Below are 20,907 nucleotides of genomic sequence, written 5' to 3'. Positions count from 1 at the left end.
ATAGTAAATCATCCTTTCGCGAGTACAGCATTATTCTGCCAACAGAAATGCAAACACAGAGCTCTATCTAAACTTTACAGGAAGTTTCCCACACGGCTTTCTGAAAACAGCTTTTCTTTTTGTAGGAGGTGCAAGGGGGAGGGCATCGAAGATTCACTTTCAATGGCTTTTTGTTAAACAAAGGCTAATCAGAGGTAACCTAAACGCCAGTTGCCCTCGAGTTATTTGCGCTAGTTGATGCCTTTCCGTCAATGCGTAACGAAAAAAGCAACAGAAATGGTAAGAGTTCCCAAATCCTGAGAGATCCTGCCACTCTTGCTTCTCTCTCATGATGATTTGTCACACTTTTAAATATTCTTTTGACATTATTACACTTATTTTTATCCCAGTATAATGTGTGTCTGTCTGTCTTTAATTGCCAGGATATGTTCAAAGATGTCACAGCATATGAGCTGCAATTAGTTGTACAACAGAGAACCAGTCCTGTCACAACTGGTAAGCAGTAAGATCACAGTAAGAATCCTCCAGGCAGGGATCTTAATAAGAAAATCAAAAAGCTTTTTGTGAAATGCAGTTGGCAAAAGCAAGGAGGGGAATCTAGGCTAGCAACATGACCATGATTAATGGTAATTTTAGTAAGTGTAATTTGCAAACTAGGACGTGTGCTTGAAGCTTGTCAGCAAGGTGAGAGTTTAGACAGCTGCAAAAAAAAGTTCGTGAACCTGGGAAAACTGTTAAGGCACCCATTGTTGTTTTTTTTTTTTTTTTTAATAATTATGTTAAATAAACTCAGAAAGCTCTTCAATGAGCATTTCCTAGGATGGTCAGATAGATTGGAAAGAGAAACATCAGTAGTAGATGAAATGGGCAATGCTTCAAAGAGATTTGTGAGTGTATGCATTAATGGTCTGCTTTAAGAAAAATCAAACTAAGATATCAAGAGAGGCATAAATCTGCTGACGAACGGTACTCCAGAGTGCACTCATCTGTGTACAGTCCTGTTGATGGCAATGGACTTCCCCGAAGATGGAAACACAGACGTTTTGACGCAGGACCTACAGGCAACCTGACAATAACTGGGCTTCATTTGAGCTTTTTCTCTTTGAAGAAGCAACATACTAAGTTAGAGCTGGGTGGAGCTGAATGCCATTATAACACCACTTACCGAAGCGTTCCCTTTACTCACTGAAGGTTGTAGAAAACACAGATACAACTTTTATGTTTCTAGACCAATCTGCTCTCAAGTACATTATACAGACAGACACTTCCAAAGAAGTCACATCAAGTCATCTCATCTGCTTAATTCATGCAACCCATCTACAGGCAAAAGAAACAGGAATCTCTAGATGTTTCTTAGAGCGCTTAACACATACCCTCTACCCAACTTCGCAGCCAACAAAGGCAATCGGCATAACAAGCAATGGCCATTTCCACTATGGTAAGGAAACCATGCTATTTCTTTCACAGTTCTCAAGCTGACTCAGGGTAGATCAGTTTGGCAACGCTGTTTATTTCAGATACTATATTGATATGGCTGCCATAAGTACCCATAATCTATTTTCCCCCATAAGGTATTTTTCATCATGTGAAATGAGAGATGAAGAAATCCTACAGCTCTTCTTAAAATGACCAAAAAGACAGGCTTAAGATATTCATACCAAGAAATCTTATTTTTAGATCTCCTATTTTGATATACTCCACAACTCGAGAAACATAAGTTCTAACAGTCAGAATCACAGCATGGCTCAAAAAAAAAAAAAAAAAAAGAGTAAAAATAAATGACTATCAGTGATTTTCTTGAAGAGAAGTCACTTAGGAAAGTAAAGAGGTAGACTTGGAAAGAGCCTCTTTGCACATTCTGAAGTGGCTTCTTAATCAATTAAACACTCTAAATAACTTCATTTCAAAGCAGTAGAAAATAACATACAACTCCTACAATTTCATTAATCTACTATTAAATTGAATGTCTTCAGAGCTATTAAAAGCCCTTCAGCAATTTCCCTATTTTTTCAATGCTGAAAGTATGCCTTTGACATCAATACAGAGAAAACAGATGGATAAAGTAATTATAAAAAGAGCAGCATGACGCTACAAACCAGCTTGCCACAGTTTTACTAACAGACTAGATAACACAGGCAGAAAAGTGGGTTGACAATTAGCAAAGTTATCGTGTTGTGTCAAAGTGCTTCCACCCACCAAAAAAAGAGAAAAAACCTCCCTCAGGAACATACAAACAGAATGGGAGGGAAGAAGCAATGAAAAAATTAAAATAATCATGCAGGACATTTAAAGATTAGAAAAATCCCTGAAGGAAAATACTGCCTGTACACCCCAGAAATCAAAGAAAATAAATGTTGAAGGGAAATGCAAATCAGTGCTCGGATCATTCTGGCATATTTGTCTGATAACTTACCTAAGTTTTGTATAAGGTAATTTCATGACTTGACAGAGACAAAATATCTAGCTACAAATAACATGATAAGATAAAGAGAATTTCTCTCAGCTTTGAAGTCTGTTAAAGAAAATAATCTATCTGAGGAAGCCAGTTCAATCAGCTTATTGAGTTCAAATTACACTAACAGAAAGATAGGCGAGCTAACACACCTGATTCCCCACATATACAGTGCAACGTTTTATAACTCCAATGTCTTGTAACACATAATAGGATGTACAGCCCAACCAATTCTTCCCCTCTCTATTTTACCCTTTTTCCATTTGTGGAGCTTGTGAAGTTATAAAAAGTTAATTAAATTGTCCAGCCTTCAGAAAAATAGACCATTTCAACTATTAGAAAGCTAGCCTGCCTCATCCTAATAGATATGTGAAGTGGGGAATGGAAAATCCTCCTAAGAAAGATGGTTATTGGAGAATAGAGTCAAAAGATACACAAGATCTTCACCCTAAAATCCCAAAGACTATTTTCTCCTCCTCAGGATATCTCCTGCTCTTGAGCTGTATGTTTCCAAAGGCTGTACAGCTTTTCTCCAGGTCCAGGAGATCTAGGAAGACAGAGACAGGCCATCCACATGCAGAAGCAAAAAGGATTTGTGAAACCTGGGAGAAGTCTGCCTCAAGTCAGAACAGTCTTCTAGATGAAATGGAAGTGTAGCCTGTGCTCTAATAGCAGTTGGAAAACTGTCTTACTAGCAGAGTAGAGCAGAAAAGAGAAGGAAGACACTACAGCTCAAAGTGGCTGGGCCAAGGAGAAGTACATTTCTTCTTCAGGAGAGAGGTTAATCTTGTCAAAACAAGCTTATTAAATCAGGGCCCACAACAATTTGGCTTTTAGAAAAAAATTATTATTAGAGCAGAAAAATCATTACATTCAAAATAATGGACATTTGTACAAAAGTAGAGTCATATGGTCAGCAGTGGACCAAAACCAGTAAATATACCTCTTCCACGTACTGCCAGATTAACATTTTATGATGACAAAACCCATAGCTAAAAGACATGATACAAAAAACTGTTCAGTGCAGCAAGGAGAAGAGAAACTAGATCAAGGGTAAAAACAATTCTCAGAAACTCACATGCAGAGTAATCCAAACAGAATTGTTAAACCCTGTGCTACATCAGCTGACCTTCATCTTGATCATTATACAAACAAACCCCTTTAGTTATAGTTTTTTGGTATTTCTCTGAGGATCTGGCACATTGAGAAGCAATTTCAGCAAGTGAATTTTACAGGTGTATATAGCAGTTCTCTTTTCCAGGTAGTTTTAACATTAAAATGCAGGCTTGTTCATGTACTCTTCCACTGTCTGGAGAAAAAAGAAAAACAATTGATACATTATGAAGCAGCAGAGTAATTTAGAATCTTTGAACCAAACCCTCTTGTCCTACTATATATATATATACACACTATATACTATATATATCTAATATATATATATAAGATATATATATCTAATTCCATGCAAAAGTACAACTATATATATATATAGTTGTATACTATATATATATATATATAAAAGTACAACTATATATATAGTGGTATACTATATATATATATAGTTGTACTTTTGCTATAGTTGTACTTTTTATATAGTTGTATACTATATATATATATATATATACATACATATATATATATATAGTTGTACTTTTGCATGGAATTAGATCAGATTAATGTAGAAATAATTCTACTTTAAAATCCTTAACAGCCTTTTGGAATCTGATCTTCAAATACAACAACATGTAGCTAAATTCACCACGCCTAGCTGACCTTTGTACGAAGCTGGCCTGGTTTCATACGCTAACACCAGCCCAGTTTGAAAAACTGGGAAACTCCATAGCATGTCCCTAACTAGATAACTAGAGCTCCCATTACGCTGTTTTCCTTCAGTACCCAGAAAACTGAAGTTGATCTATCACATTCAGCTGCTTTTGCCATTGCTGGCTCAACGCTATGAGTTACAGAAGAAATTCTCTGAGGGGTTTTGAATAAAGGTTACACATCTGTGCCTCGTAGAAACACCGCACAGGTGTTTAAGAATAAAAATGGGAGTTTTCTAGCACATTCTCTTTCCAATTTTAAATGTTCATTTTAGGTCATTATTTCCAATGCATTAATGAAGCAATAGATTTTTCTATATGTATACATAAAATGTACTCTTAGATTATGTACATATATTTCATATCTTAGATATACCTTAACCTGTTTCTTCATATAGCATCCAAGAAACTATAGCATTTAAACTGCAAGAAAGCAAGGGCAGTATATGAAGAGCTTCCAGATGATTTTGCAAGATGCAAGAGGATTGAGTTGAAAGCTCACCTAACTGCTCCTTTAATTGTGTTGTTGCACTTACTAAAACTAAACTTAAACCACACTTGGATAGTAAAGTACCAGAAGTGCTAAGCTGTATTTTAAGCTCCTGTCAAACAAGGAAGATGCAGGAAGATGAGGTGTTTGCCTTTAGTCTTTCTCGGCCTTACCTCCTGCAACATGTCAGAGTCTTCTATGGCTTTCACTGCAGACCTCTTTGAAGTGTCTTGTACTTCTCCACCAATTATAAACTCATCAAGAATAAAATAAGCTTTTTCAAAATTAAAGATAATATCCAGCTCACACACCTGGCAGGAAAAAAAAAAAAAAAATCCCACATTTAAATCACTTTACAGCATTATGAACAGTATTGGGGTAGAAGTTTTTTCAAATGATGAAATGTATTCAGTATATGCACTCTCATGGCAGGTAGCCAGGTGAAGAAGAACACTGCATGTTAGGCAATACTGCAGCTTCTGCACATATTCTCTTCGCATATATAGCCTAGACTTATAGCAAAGATATTCTACTTACTATATTTTATCAAATACACTACCTGCATTCTGGGTTTCAGACAACAAAGCTGACTTCCTAGCCTACTAACGTTATAGTCTTATACAACGTTATAACGTCTTATACAACCTGTGTAATATGGGTTACATATATTCACACGCAGAGCAAGACAAATTCCCTGTCCTAGTGACCTTACAGTCACCAATTGCTTTTTTGTTTCGAGGCAGTACAAACGTGAGTCATGGCACAGTGATTTAGATAAGAGATGAATTAAAGCAGTGAGAACAATTAAAAAAAAAAAATCATGTGCCACCCACTAGATCAGACTAATATGAACCTTTCTCGGGTCTTTTCTTTGGAAAAGAAAAAAAAACAACAACAACACTTTTTCTCGTCTTTATGTGCTCTTAATTGTTACACAATATTATGAAAATCTATTTGCTGTTTTTATAGCTGAAGATGTCAGGAAGGAGAATTAAAATACTGTTACCCAGCGTTGTCATTTAAAAAAAAATATTTCTCAAGCTTTTCCCTTAAATTCTATTCCCAGAGAAAACATCAATATTAATTTTATTTAGAAGTAAGAATATGAACTTGATCTTACGATATTTTCAGAACTATTTTATAAAATATTCTAATAATGAATTTCCCTTTGGACTGACAGAGACCAAGGGGCAATTAGTGTAGATGGAAACAGAAAGCAAAACAGCAACAGGTAGCTGTTTATCAGCTAAACAGCAACGCAGTTTGTGGTAGAGAGTGAAACCTACGTTTCCAAAGTATCTGTCCAGAAGCTCTACATATCGATGAACGACCTCTAGTGTCAGGAGCTCATTATCCTGGTCTTCTATTGCACAACAGAAATACAAACTAGCATACCTAGGAAAATAGAGGCAAAAACAGGAGAGTGAACAGCTGGACACACTAAGAGCAAAGGCTCTTAGAAGTTACAGAAGTCTTAGAAGTGATATTTAATGTCTAGTCTCTAAAATAATCTTCTTTCATTCTCATGGTGTCCTAGAAAGCACTGAATAAGATCCGGTACTTTAAACAAATTATTAATTTAGTTAGAAAAGTAAACTCTAGCCCTTGGCAAAGCAGCTCCAAGACTGGTCTCAAAAAAAAACAAACAGTAAGGCAGCAGCACTTTAAACATTTCCCTCGCCTGCTGCTGTTACTGCTCTTTCTTAACAAAATAAAGGAAGAAATAAAGGTGGAAAGTGTTACATCTCAGTAAGCCTGCTGGCTGCCAAATGACTGACGGTGTTCTGCATGGGGCCAGAAAACATGAAACTACTTCTCCAAGTCCATCTTCACAACTTACTTGCACCAAAACTTTGTTTAGATTGTTCCAAGATGGGAGTAACAGTCTACCTCAGCTCTCCGGTGCCACGGCCAGAGCCCCAGCTTATCACAGCATGCGATCAGATGTTTACATCCATCACTTCACAGCAAGGAAAGCAATTTTTGCTTAATGGAAGACATCACTTATTTGTATAATGTGCTGTATCTTAAACCTACTTCTGTTTACTACAAGTCACTTCACAAGAATTAGAAGTTAGCTATTGCTAAGCCTTGTGCAAATTATTTGTTTGGAAAAAGGAAATGGGAATTAACACTTTCCAGAGCAAAAAGTTTTTCAAAGACAAAAGCTGTTAAAATGTTGAAAGTGCCTCAGAACCTTTCCTGCAGCCTTCCTGAGGAAGCCCACACTTCTCAGTAGATCATCCTGAAGAATCAGGAGCCTAAGCCTTCTAACAGAATTTCAACTACAAGTACTTACTACATTATTCCTTTTTTTTTTTTTTTTTCCATTTGATAGATTGTACAAATGCTTTTTTACTCCATAATTTACCCTGCCAATTTATCCAGGGTCATTGTGCTGCTATATTTATGATGGCTGGTTCCCAAAATCTTATTGTAAAAACAAACCCAAGTGCTAAAGTGAGCCTTTATTTTTCCACCTCTAGCATGTTATTTATATGATTAGTAATTACATGTTCTCATAAAATTACTCACACCTTTTGTAAACAAGCTTGAGGTCTTTCCAGTCAACAAAGCTACTTGTTTTCTGATGGCGAGCCAAAATAATCTGAACAATTTCTCGAACGATCTTTTTCTTCTCTTTGTCAGGTAGTGTCGTGTACCATTTCTGAAGTCTTAATTTCCCCTGTCGACTGAACAGCAGTATGAAGTGTATCTAGAGTAAACAAAGCAACAAGGTTAGTGCTGGGCACAGCCAGCTCTGCCCCGGGCACTGGCAGGAAGGCATTCCTGTGCCTGCCACGGACAGCACAGACCTCAGCGAAGGCATCTCTAACCCCGACGGGAGGTCTGGGGGAGGCTGAGGATGGAAGCTGGCATGCTGCCCTTCCTGCTGCTTTCCCTAGCAGATGTCCCCTCCCTGCACATCCCCTTCATACCCTCTGCCACCCGCACTTCCTTACCTCGGGCAACCTGTGGCTTTGCTTTGTATTCTGCTGCTTCCCTGGGGAAATAGAAGAGCATCACCCCTTTGCGGTGGCGAGAAGAGGGCCCCAGCCCCTGCTCCAGCAAGACTGGAGATGTCAGCAAAGGGACTACAGGTACACAGGGGACTACAGGGGGCTGGGGGAGTCACAGATGCACTGAGCGTGGCACAAGATGAGAAAGTGAATATTGAGATAGAGATGGTCATCACCAATAGCTCTGGCATTGCACTCTGCTGTAGAAGAAATAACGAAGAAATAACGAATGCTGTAGAAGAAATAACAGCCTAGAAGAGGCTGTAAGGAGCAGAAGAAAGAAGCCAACTGCTTTGAAAAGGGAGCTCGACTACTTTTACTGAAGAATTTATGAAACACAGACGAGTGTGACAACAAAGGATGGATCTCAGTGACCCAGGACGTTACATTACAGAAGCACTGGATGTACCGTTCCGAAATTTCAATTTCAAAGCCAGTCATAATTTTACATGGTTTGTCCTGTGATTTATTTTTTTTTTTGTGCTTAGAATTAGCAGTATTATTGAAATACAGAAGTGCTAGCTTTTAAATGCCAGCGGGCCTTTGGGCGAGAAGTGTCAATGCCCATTTATACAGGCACTTTTATAAGCAGATGAAAGTAACTGGCTATACTAAGCCTTTAAGCAGTCTAGTAAGTCATCTACCCGCAGCACAGAAACGGCTTTAAGAATGCAGGAGATCTATTTGAGGATGACATCCATCTCAATGAGATGTCCTCTGCTACACGGAAAAACCTAAAGGGGCAAAAGACACTTCCCAATGGCTGAAGACATCGTGAGCTGCTCTGCTTTTTGACAGGCATCCCCATGGCTTCTCTCAACAGCACCAAGGCTCGGAGGCAATGTTCTCCCAGGAAGGATTTCCACCTGCAGCCACCTGCATGACCGTGCAGAGACAAGGCTTCCCCTGGTGCTGGCAGGACTAGGGAGCAGCACAGCAGCCTCCTTGTCCTCACTGACTTGTGATCCTTGCAAGCTCCCAGCAGAAGAGAGACCGGGGCTGGCAGGTCCCTCACCATGACCACATTTCCATTAGCTGACCAACCTCTTCCCTATAACTTCTCAATCTACACCCTAGTCCCTTCTCCTTCTTGTTTTCTATTCCAGCCAGCTCTTGTGCCTATAATTCCTCCATCGCTCCATCTCCCCAGTAAAGACTGAAGTTAAGGTTCACAATTACTATCAAGTCCCAGCAGAGAAGCACACTTGAGATGTTTCTACTTAAAAAAAAAAAACAAACAAACAAACAAAAAAAAACAACCCTGGATTTTACAGGAAATGTTAATATTCATAATTCAGAAGCATTCTTTAGTTATTAGGCCACAGAGTTGTTGAGTAACCTGGAGATAAGGGTTCTGACTATATTGGGAAAGACTTCAAATACGGGATCATTTTAAGGAAGCGTGGATTGGGTTGTTTTATTCATATCTGCCTGTGGCAGAATCGGCTGCAAATACGGCTCGCACTATCATTAGCCTACTGTGTTTGATAGAACTAGAAGGATTTTGTAGCTGCCTTGTGTTGAGCACTGTAATGCTCTCCAGACGAGTTTGCTAAATAAAAATAAGTATGCTGCTGGCAGTACACACGGCCTAATTACAGTGAAGATCAAAGCACCATGTTCTTGCCTTTCGATGTCCATATCACCAGCTGGTTTTTGACATGGTAATATTCCAGCTGTCAGGGTTACCCCCTCGAGGTAGATGAAGGGACAGTCCATACACTTCGTCCACAGAGACAAGCTGGATGAACAAAAGACTCTTTTGCTCGCTGCACAGCACCATTAGCTCCAGAGCCTTTGTGAAGAGGAGTGCCTTTTGAAAAGCAGAGCAGAGGTTCTGAAGATAAAAGCAGCAGGTCCACAGGTGTCCATTTAAAAGCAATCAGGCACAGCCAGCAGCTATTTGATAAACAAATTTCTAAAAATACGTTGAGTCAGATAGGAGAGGATGACCAGATTTGATTGAAAATGCAGGGAATTAGTCAATGAATCCCTAGCAAAAGCTGAGAGCATGTCAGCATAACAAGATCATGCTGTTTGAGAAAAGTTTCTTACGCCCTCAGGAAGACATCTAGGCTTGCAATGCTTTGATAGGCAAAGATAAAGAAAGGGTACTCAAGTTTAGGTTCAGCTGTTGGACCTTATGGACCTTAAACCTGAGTATCTGGAAGCAATAAATATAGCTCCAGGAGAGCAACCCCATGGCTTTAAAAGGCTATATATCAATAAACCAGGGAATTCTGTGAATATTATTGCCATTTTCTGCTGATTAGCATACTCCAGCATGCCATGTTTCACCCATAGGAAAGCAAGCTGCTCTCCATTTACAATTGCTTGGAAAACCACTATTTTTCGTAAAGATGCAGCTGACGTGTTACCAACACTTCCATGAGTGAAGTTAACACTCTTTGCAATTAGAAGGTATCTATGGACACTCTTAAATGCATCAGGATTCATATACCAGCTTCAAAAATCCTATCTTCTGGGTCTTCCATACATACTCTATTTTATATGCAAAACAGAGCTGCATACCCCATAAATCAATTTTACTATTATGGAAATATTTACAGCTGTAAAACTGGTAAGAGCCTCTACTGTAGTCCATCTCCAGTTTTACAGTCTGCCGCAAAGCAGTATACTCTCAAGTTGCAAGTACTTAGGGGAAAAAAAATATTTTTTCTCTCTGTTTTGACTCTTCTGCTTTTTTTTTTTTTTTTGCTTTCTTTTTTTTTTTTTTATACCTTCTAAACTCCATTCAAAATGGAGAACTCTCTAGGAGATAAACAAAATCATATTCTCGGAGGAATTAAGCCTCATAAGTGTAAACACCAAATTGCTATGTTGCTATTGCCATTTCTTTCAGTTCAGCTTTGCTCTGCCCAGCCACCTTGACATGATACAACACATTTTTCACTCTCATAGCTCTGCTGATTACAGCTCACCACAATGATTTGATGCATCAACAAACCTGGAAATGTTGAAATACTGCATAAACACCAATCTAACAGCTCATCTGTTCCTTGCTCCTTGACTGCGGAAACATACTTCCTTTTCTATAGTGCCACTAACAAGATGTTGATGAAGGAATTTAGGGTTGGCTTTCAGCAGCCAAGCTAGACATAGAGGTAGATTATCCCGCAATCCTTCTGATTTTTAAAAGTTCTAATTCCAGAGTAAAGCAAAGACAAACAACTTGCTTTGAACCAAACACCTCTGAAGCAGAGCGCTTGGTTTCCTTCTGGACACCTCCAGGGTGTGCTGGCTATGACTAAACCACCAGACCCACAAGTGACGCTGGAGAGGATTTTTAGGTCCAAGCTAGAATGGGTCAGAATGAGAAGTGCAGTTCCTATCACAGCATCAACTGTCTTCGCATGTGGAGTCTGTAGGAGACAGGCTTCAGTCTGAGAGTTGAGTGTAATTTTATTTGCTTGTTTTACTGAACCAGACCCAGCCACCTACTGCATGGTGCCAAATCATCTCCATAAATGTCTGTAAGTAGCCTAAAGACTGTGTTTTGTATTTACAGGCTGTTATTTTCTAGTTGAAGAAACAGATTTCTCGGAAATCAAGAATTCAAACCAGATTTCTAAACCTGAACTCTGTCCTCCTCTCTGAACCAGCTGTAGCTACTTGATACAACAGGTCAGAAAATTATGGGCCTTCTGCTTTATTGAGATCTACAGAACTAGCAGGGATGACAAACTGTACCCTTAGGTCCAGGGCTACTGGAAAATCAGATGTTAGGCTTCTGACACAGAATAATTTCACAGTAAATAGAAGAGACATCAACAATACCAAGCACAGGAGGCTTGCATCCTAAGCCAGCTAAATGCTTCACACGCAGCCCACTGGCTGCAAACTTGGATCCCTGGTAGCTTTTACAGAGGTTTTAACGTGCACTGCAGTGTTTAGTAAGGCTGTCTGTAGGACTCCAGCCTACACTGCATTACATACAGAACAAACCATCAGTAAGGAGATCAAATGAAGAAGACTGCATGGGAAGACAGAGCAGGTTTTCCTGACTCCCAGCATCATTTTTTTCCAGGTTGCTGTCCAACAATACAAGCATTTAAAAGTTGCCTTGCTTCTTTCTGCAAGGTGAACTCAAGGGGTCAATGGTGTGACAACCTAATTCACCCCCCTGTGAGCAGAAACTGCCCTAGCAATGTTCTCTGCCTCCCTACGTCCACCTATAAAGCATTTTCCAACTGGTTTCAAAGCTGTTCTGGAGCACCTGGAAGAACTGCAAGTCACCCGTCGGGAGGGAAGGCAGGAAAGGAGAGGAGAAGGCTGAGAGGAGAGGGCTGCTGGAAGGCCACGAAATGAAGCCAAGCTTCTCTCTCATGGGTGCTGGGGTTTGGCAAGGGTTTGCTCAGGGAGGCAGCTCTGCCTCTCAAGCAGCGAGGTTTTTAGGTTGTGCTTCAGCTGTCACCTTTCCAAATTCAGTTAAGAGCTCTCCTTAATCAAAGCCACCTCTATCAAACAGAAAGGCTCCTGAACAAGTAACTAATAATTGCGAATTAGGAATTACTGTCCTAAAACACACGGCTTGGCAGAACTCAGAAACTCTTGAGTTCTATTTAAAAATCTGAAGTTTAAGCCTGCTGTTGCCAGCTGAGGCAATATGATATGCTAATCAAGAAAAAGTCATGGACCACATAAAAAGGGTAATGGGATGAAAAAAGCCACACCTTTGGCTGCTGACATGACAACCACTGCTGACAGAAGCCTTGGGAAAGCCAGGCTGACTGGCTCTACCTGGTTGAGAGAAGGCAGCTTTTCATCATAAAGTTCTCTTTTAACTTATTCTGACTCCCTTGAAGTCTGCTTGATCCTCTCGTATTGCTTTAGTCTAGCTGAGTTCATATTCTGCTTGTCTTTTATGATTTGTCATTCCTACCTCTGATATCAAAAAAAAGTCTTCCTCAACACAGATGGCTGTCCAGAATTCTTTTACATCTACTTATTTTTACAACACACCTGAAAATGAACAAAACCTACTGTCATTAAAATGTTTATTCTAAAAAAAAAAAAAAGGATTAATAACCGTGAAAAATACGTATCTATTGTGAGCACATAGATGGTTTGGAAAGCCAGGCTATTAGGGTAAAGCAAGGAAGACATACTGTATGGACAACTACTCACCTAACGTATTAGCATCCTAGACACACCTGGGAGAGGCAGAAGAGTAACAGACAAGCATAAGTATGTTGGTATTCTTCAGTTGCATGAAGTCACCATCTGGCTATTGACCTTTAATACATACGTGCTGGGGGCTAGGGGATTTTTAGAGCAACGATGTAAAACCCTGGGAACAGGCTACCTTGTTAAAAATGTTCGTTTCCGTATTTGTTTACTGTTACTGAAAGTTTTATTCTTGGCATCACAGAAGCTGACAGGTTTATTGGATGCTGCAGAATCCTAGCTTTAAGATTTAAAACACAGTCTCTCTGATGTAAGCAAGTAAGGAAAAAAAAAAAAAAAAAAGTGAAAAAACAGCAACAGAAGAATGCCAAAGTAGCATATTGTTGTCCAACTGGCACCGAGCTCCTTCCAGCTTAATCTCCATTAGGAACATTTCTGAACAATTTCCCCTTAACAATGCATCCAAAGTCCATGCAATAAAACCTGTGCCAGATCATTACAGGCACACGTGACTGTAGTTACACATTGATTTTATTCTCTTCATGATGCAGAACTCATCCTTACTTTATTACTGAAGTAAGAGTTGGAATTGACCGGCACACCCTGTCTGAAGGAGCCGTACTCCACGCGGCATTGATCCAGCCAACAACTTTCCCGATAGCCTTACTTGAGTTAAGCAAGCCCATAATTGAAATGGTATAGCCGAGCTGAACTTCTGAGCCAAAAGCACTTCTGACCCTACCAAAGGCTGGGAAAACAGCTCTCAGAGCAGCTGCGCATCCCTCGTCCTGCCGCAGGAGCTGACACATCCCCGCCTGCGCTCACCCCCACAGCAGGCTCCACGTGCAGCCCTCCTGACCTTGGCTCCTTTCTCCCAGGCCAGCAGCATTCCTTCCGTCACCTCCTCCCCGCGACACGGGCAGCCTCCTGCCTCCTCCTTGCAGCTGCTAGCGTCCCACCAGCACTAAGGTCAGGTTCCTTGCACCACAAGACCTAAAAACCTCCAGGACGTAGATGCAAAAGATTCCTCAGTCTCATTTTTCTTAACTTGTAACATTTTTATTATTTATTTTTTTTATTCCTGCAAGAGGAATGACTCCTTTCCAGGCAATAAGCGAGAACAAATCAATGCAGGAAGGGTGCATAAAACCTGCCTCAAACTCTGCAATCTGCGGGCACAGAAGGGTGGCCACACCACAACCACTGGCACTGGTGCTCACACCTCCAGCCTTGGCACCTGCAGGGATGTTGGCTGGCCGACCCCGCAGGGAGCAGCACCATTTGAGAACACTTAGAGCAATTACTAACCGTGTAATCACATCTCTTTTGCCGGGGTCTCAGACCTATCTGCGTTTGTTTATGCATTGCTGGGGTTAGCAAATCTCGGGTAGGCAGCTCTGAGGAGGAGGAGATGAGGCAGGAGGCTGAACAAACTGCCGAGAGCACTGCCCCAGTGAACTGACTCACCAGAAAGCAGGGCAAGTGCCAAGGCTGTCTGGGGTTTGTGTGTATATGTTAAAATCCTTTTATTACAAGAAGCTGAGCAGCCTGTGATTCACCTTAGCCTCAGACTATTTTACAGTCACAAGCCATTTTCCCAGTCTGGTTCCAGAAGGCCTGTGAAAAAACAGAGCTGCAAGCTAGTCCAATGGACTCTGGCAAAAGGTGCAGTCACTTTTACTCTCATTTCCACTTTGCCTTATCAGTTATTTGCAGAACCCTGCTGTGTGTGGTACTGCGGTGTCCTTCCCTTGCCTCTGACCTCTCAGGAGCAAAGGTAAAAGGCTTTGTCCTGGGGCAGGGGACACAACGAGTTAGACAGCATTGCCCTGGCTCCTCAGTCAGCAGAGGGACAGCGCTGCAGGCTGGGGCCACCAGTGCCCCATAGGCTGAGAACACCCCAGGTCTTGCAGCAGCCTCACACCAACTCCACCAGTTCCTGTGCATCACAGAGCCACTCACTGGGAAAACGAGCTCTGGAGAGACTGAAGACAGACGTGAGTTTGGATCATTTTTTGAGTGACTTGAAAAAGCATCAGAGTAATTTTCTGGAAACACTGAAGCACTTCATTTAGGCATTTTCAGTGGAGACATTCCCAATTTTCCATTTAAAAAATGGCTCTTTTTATTAGGGTTAAAAAAAGACACGGATTTAACAACCTAAACATGAAAAATGAAAGAAGAAACTACTGTTTATGGAAGGAAGAACCAGAGCACAGGATCTCACCCAATGCTTTATGTTGGCCCCAGGTTTTGCCTGCAGAATGAAAAAAATTGAGTGCAAGCTTCTGGGTGAAAAATTAATTCTGCTATTCATCCAGGTCTTGTTCTGAGTCTTGGAGGAAAGGACATGCCTGAGGTCCCATCCCACCACTGCCCTCAGCTCATGCACTCACTCCTCACAGGACCCGAAGCTACGACAGCTCTGAAGGGACCAATCTGCTAAAGCCTTATTTTACAGCTGAAATGCACACAGATGCAGGCAGTTAACAAGTTCAGATTCAGAAATAACAGGCTGCTGTCACATAACAGTCACATCCCCTCATGTTCCCTGTCCAGCTGTAGCACACTCTCCTGTTACCTGAACAGGCGCTAAGGCAGGCAGGAGCCACAAACCTCAGCAGCGTGGTGGGAAGCAAGGGATTGGATCTGAGTCTCCAGGCTCAGAGCCCGTGTCAGGACTAGCTGTTCTCTGTTCAGGTCATCTGCTACACCGGCCTTTATATTCCCCCCTGGTGTAGCAGCAGTTGATATCTGGTAAGTGGCTTAATTCTTGGGAAATGCCAAATGGAGAAAGAGGTATCAAGTAGAACAGGACTTATTTGAAGAACCTGACATGTTTCTGAGCCCGGTGGTTGTGAGGTGTGAGCGTTTCGTTTTGTTGTTGGTCACTCAGACATTCCCATGACTTTTCTAGATCTGCAGGCAGACAACCAGACGCTCTCTGAGCACTTCATGTGCTGTGAGACAAAAGCACAACATGGTAAACTTCTGCATTTTCATCAAATAAAAATTATTCCATTTCTTATTTCCTTGTGCTTTATGTCTATCACTCACCTCAGGGCACTAAGCAGAGGGTGATGACCATGTGGGAATCCCTGCACTGGCTGACTAGCCATCTGGAGCTGCAAGCCTCTGAGCAAAACTACCTGCAAGCTGTAAGGCAACCACAGACATTGACTGGCTGCTGAAGAGGGCTTTTAATGCCATCTTTTCTTCTCAGGCCTGAAAAGAAGACAGCAGACAGACATCTTACATAAATTCAGCAAGTTAGTGAAGAACAGAGACTGGTGCACAGAGCACCTGGGGTTACGTCTGTGATGCTGAGAACCACGAATCCAGGACATATTAGGCCAGAAAGCTGTCTGGCCAGAAAGGCACATCATGCTTGCCTTCAAACACAAATGGTAATTTTAGTTCCTGTTCCTCCCCCACTGCATGCTACGGCCCTACTCACAAACACCATTTGTATACGATGGGATCTTACACCTCTCTGAACTACAGCGTCTGCAAAAATGCCAAGGCCCAGGGCTGGCCACTCAAGAAAGCGCACACCCAGAGCAGCCCGGAGAGTGCAGCTGACAGCCTGGAGGAACAGCACAGCAGGGAAATGGGTGGGAAGGAACGGCAATCAGTAGCTGTGCATAGGTAACAAAAAGGATTATTTTTACAGCAGCAGTGCTGGTTTAATTTTGGCATCACTGGAAAGACTACAACTGGCTCACATAAACGCCTGCTGCATACGCCAAGTGCCAAAGCATAAATCCTGTCGGGACTGCAGCAGAAGCAGCTCTACCTGCCCTCCTTGGCCCTCTGGTTTCCTCAGTGCCTCCATCACTCTGTCCCTTCACTACTTCTGCGTACAACTGGTGACTTCGGAAGGTCTACACGACGGTTATAAAGCATAGGATTTTGTATCAAAAGAAAGATACAGAAAAGCTGCAAAGAGGCAAACATTTTGACACGCTCCACACGCTGAGCACATTACCCAGAGACTGTAAAGCGTGAATCACAACCACTGCACAGCCAAGATGTCCAGGCAGCCTCTAGTAATGATAGTGAGTATTCAGGAGAGAACATTCAAAGCTGGAGGAAGATCACGTCAGCAGCCAGAGACTGCAGACTTCCTGAGAAGAACCCTAAAAAACATTTTTTCCTAGCAAATCCCACAAAATGGTATTCACAAGTCCAGCTGAATGATAGGGTGGTAACTGAACACCAAATGCTGTATTCCCCCAAGTACTACTCTGATCTAAGCAGTTTCCAGGAGGGCAGACTGTAAGAAGCAGGGCACCCATAAAATCACTCTGCTGGCACTCCTCGGTCTCCAGGAATCACAGCATTAAGGACTTAGGGACTGAAACCCAGACAACACACCTGTGGGCTTTTCTTCTGTGAACTGCCTGACTAATACAACACCCACGGCACCCCTGGCAGTGGATTAGAGATCTTTCACCTACGCTACATGAAAAAATATTCTCTTTCGTTTTCTTTACTCTTAGTGCCTAACAACGTCACAGGTGGTACTCTGACATTTCTTGAGGAAGCAGTATTCATAATTTCATGCATTTGAGTTTTTCCCCTATAGTCATCTTTCCAAGCTAAAACATCTCAGGGTCTTCTCAGAGCAATGCCATTCCATCACTACTATCAGATCCCAAGCAAACAGTTCACTGCATGACAAACAATGAAATACCACATGTACACTCCCTCACCTCCCCCACCACGCATAACACTGCCTCAACCAACTGGATTCATTTGCTTGTGATTTTCTCGCCTTCTCTCATCTCTTCTTATCTGCTGCCCTTCCTGTCTTTCCTAGTTAAATTCCTAAAGGCAAAGTTCATCTCCGCGAGGCCAATGTGCTGCTGTATCAGAGTGGAAAAAAGCAGGCAAGGTTTAGAGCACATTCTTCTCCAAACTGCAGATAGTAAGTTCTGCAAAACACTGAAAACATCTCTTACAGATCCGTGTTTATTTTAGCAATTAAGGGCACTGGGACTGTTGGGAAAGTCAATATTCGGAAGAGCTGAGAGTTCATTTACAAACACCAGGCAGGTGTCAGCACCTGCAGTCACCTCAACTAATATTTCCACCCGAGCTTCTCGGTCAGCAGTGGGTATCAAATATCTGGCTAAATGGAAACACTGCTTGCCAGCTCTGTTTCTATTCAGGCCAAGTATGTTTGCAGAGCCCATTTCTCAGGGGGATTCTTTTGAACTTTCTCCGGGGCTTCAGATCACGCCTACGAGAACTGATTTTTCTCACTGCACTGATGAGCGGCGCAGGCAGGAGGGAAGCAGGGCCTTTTGCTATGCAGGCAGCAACTCTGCACTCAGAGCTATGCAAGCAGAACCATGTACTCCCATCGAGATTATACTGATAACGGTGAGGTGGCAGTAGGATCAAGGTGTTGCAACACTTACGGACGCGAGAGACTACAGCAACACGTGTCCTTGGGGAAAGAAATGTTTCTGCTCTCTGTTCAGTCCCTGCTCTTTCACTTTCTTAAGCACTGAGAAAGCAGTCCTTCAGGAAATGCTTCTTCACTGCAACACTACACCTCAGGGAGAGGAATTTAGTCTCTTTTTTCTAAAAAGCCTTTGTTTGACCTGCCACCAGGTAGCAGCTGAGCAGTAAACCGGTCATTCTCAGCAGGATGTGAAGTAAACTTTGCTAAGCAGATACCTTCCTGAAACTTGCCTGGAGATATGCAGCAGAGCAAACAATTGAACCCACCCTCCTGCTGGGAGGTGGTACCATTGCCTTCCATTCCAATCTCAGACCACGCGGTAGTGGTGGCCAGCACAGCTGCCTCACAGCAAACAGGAGGAACCGATCTAACGAGTTTAAGTGACCTGCTGCAAGTTCTTCAGCTGTGAGCCTGAATAAGGCTTATTCTTGGTTTGTAACCCAATAACCCTTCATTCTTGACCGGTAACCCAGTGCAACAACCCTTCACAGAGGCTGGACAACAGACAGAGGAATTTGAAGCGAAGGAGTGCCCTGACAAAAGCACCCTTTCATCAGCACTGGTTCCCCAACAGGAGAACGGGGTAAGGCTGACAGCACTAGCGGGTGTTATAATGCCAGCATGCGTTATTATAGCAATGCCTCAGAACAGGAAAAACAAAGAATACACATGTTTAAAAAATTATAATTGATACAGCAGACAATACTGCTAATAAGCAGTGCTACTGTAAGCACTGCTCCCCTGGGACCACCGCGAGTGCTTTAAGAACCGGCATTTGTGAAGTGCATGCACCAGGGCAGAGTTCTGAGCTCAGCTTCCCTGAAATCACCTCCCATATTTACTGACCTTCAAGGGCAAAATAGGAACTCCAGTTATTTACATAAGCTTTACACGAGGGAAATTAACATGTGGGGCTGTCTCAGGGTGTAACCAGCTTGAATGTATGTATGAAGACTTAAGGTGTGGAGACTGCATTGCCATCTGTAAATTCGTTACTGCACATATTCTATATGCTAATGCAATGACAGGGTACATTTTTCTAGCTACACTAGACAAATATGAGGTGTGTTCTGACCAAACCACTGAAAAGAAACAGCTCAGCTCCACCTTTGAAGACACAGCCAAACATCAAAATTCAGCCTCCAGTGAAAGCAGAGGCTGCTGGGCAGCCGCACTGCTGGTGACTGATCTCACAGATGCACACAACAGGCAAACTGGGCAAGACAGGAGCTTGGGGCATGCTTGCAGAACCTGCCCTAAGCCTGAATTATCAAACAGCGAGATGCTTTCTCAATTACAAGGCATCACTGACCATCTTACTGCTCCAGAGCCCACAGTCCTCCTTGGGGAAAATCTAGCCATTATTCCGGGGACGTCAGTCATCAAATCTAACAAAAGAGAATAACCACGGCGACCTTTTCTGATCCCAGCAAACAGTCACCAGTCTGCAAGCACAGGGCTGAAGGGCTTCCCTCGCAGGATCCCTTTAACCTGGTGGGCTGCTGCCCCTATCCAGGGCTGGTAAAAGCTCAAACAAGAGCTGCTGCCACCTCCACCAGCCGCCAACACACGCCGTAGGAACAGACCCAGACCCACGCAGTCCCTATCACACAGATAGGTCACTCCAATTGCCCACTCATCATTTTGCCATGAACTGCACCCTACTCAAGTGGTTAGTTTTTCAGCTTAGGCTCTACTAAACTGCACACGTGAGCATCCATCACTTTCTGAACCTGATGAAACAACTTCAGCCAAGCTTGGCAGCGAGGCAGAGCTATGACCGAGCTCCTACAGCTCTCGGGAGACGAGGCAGCCGAGCAGAGGCCCCTGGGCTGGAGGCAAGGCTCTACACGAGCCCTCTGCTCACCAGACACAGGGGAACGTGTGTAGGGAAAGGGCTCTTCCCCGTGCTCCTGGCACAAGAAAACCCACTGCCCAAAACTGCAGTGCTCAGACGCCAGCCAGCCCGAGGACGAGGCCCCATGTGAATGCAAACCCGATCCTCCTGCAGCTCCTCGGGTTACAGGAAGCCTTCATCAGCTCTCTCCAGAGCAGCCTTGTTTTCCTGGTTCGCTACCAGCCTGTCGGCATGACCGAGGCTCACCCCACGGGCCGGGCAGGGGGCAACAACACGAGCCCACCGCTCCTTTCCTGCCCGGAGGCGCAGACCTTGCCCGAGCTCCCTCGGGAGCGGGGCTCCCACCTGCTGCTGGCACAGCCCTCCGAGCACCTTCCCCCTGCTGAAACGGGGCTCGGGCCACTCATCCCAGCAGAGGGATCTCTGGGCAAAGAGAAGTTTCTTTCCTCCGGGACCGAGACCGCAGGAGGGTCGCGCTGCCCGTGCCCCGTCCCCCACCACCTCCCCCCGAGCTCCGCGGGGCCGGCCGCCAGGTCAACCCGGGGCCGGCTATGGCGGGCGGGACCCCGCCGCCATCTCGGGCCGCGCTTACCATGGTGTGGCAGCGGCCGCAGGCTGGGAGCCGGCCCGGCCCGGCTGGCTG

The 20,907-nt window shown here is 43.1% G+C and overlaps 1 protein-coding gene across 1 annotated transcript; it reads right to left on the bottom strand.

Moving 5' to 3' along the window:
* Window positions 1-3,567: 3,567 nt before the first annotated feature.
* Window positions 3,568-20,907, bottom strand: AP1S3 (adaptor related protein complex 1 subunit sigma 3). The gene is made up of 5 exons (XM_032193058.1): window positions 20,857-20,907; window positions 7,303-7,481; window positions 6,052-6,160; window positions 4,939-5,076; window positions 3,568-3,761 (listed from the first exon to the last, which is right to left on the bottom strand). Exons 1-5 carry the CDS (start codon window positions 20,857-20,859, stop codon window positions 3,726-3,728), a joined length of 465 nt encoding a protein of 154 aa, XP_032048949.1. The 5' UTR covers window positions 20,860-20,907; the 3' UTR covers window positions 3,568-3,725.

The sequence above is a fragment of the Aythya fuligula genome, chromosome 9, assembly GCF_009819795.1.
Source record: "Aythya fuligula isolate bAytFul2 chromosome 9, bAytFul2.pri, whole genome shotgun sequence".
NCBI lineage: Eukaryota > Metazoa > Chordata > Aves > Anseriformes > Anatidae > Aythya > Aythya fuligula.
This window is presented reverse-complemented; position numbering and strand designations above follow the sequence as displayed.

Coding starts and splice junctions, on each gene's coding strand:
- AP1S3 (XM_032193058.1), bottom strand. Junction 6,161..7,302: donor CTCAAGCTTGTTTACAAAAG/GTGTGAGTAATT, acceptor CTATTTTCCTAG/GTATGCTAGTTTGTATTTCT. Junction 3,762..4,938: donor ACTCTGACATGTTGCAGGAG/GTAAGGCCGAGA, acceptor TTTTTTCTCCAG/ACAGTGGAAGAGTACATGAA.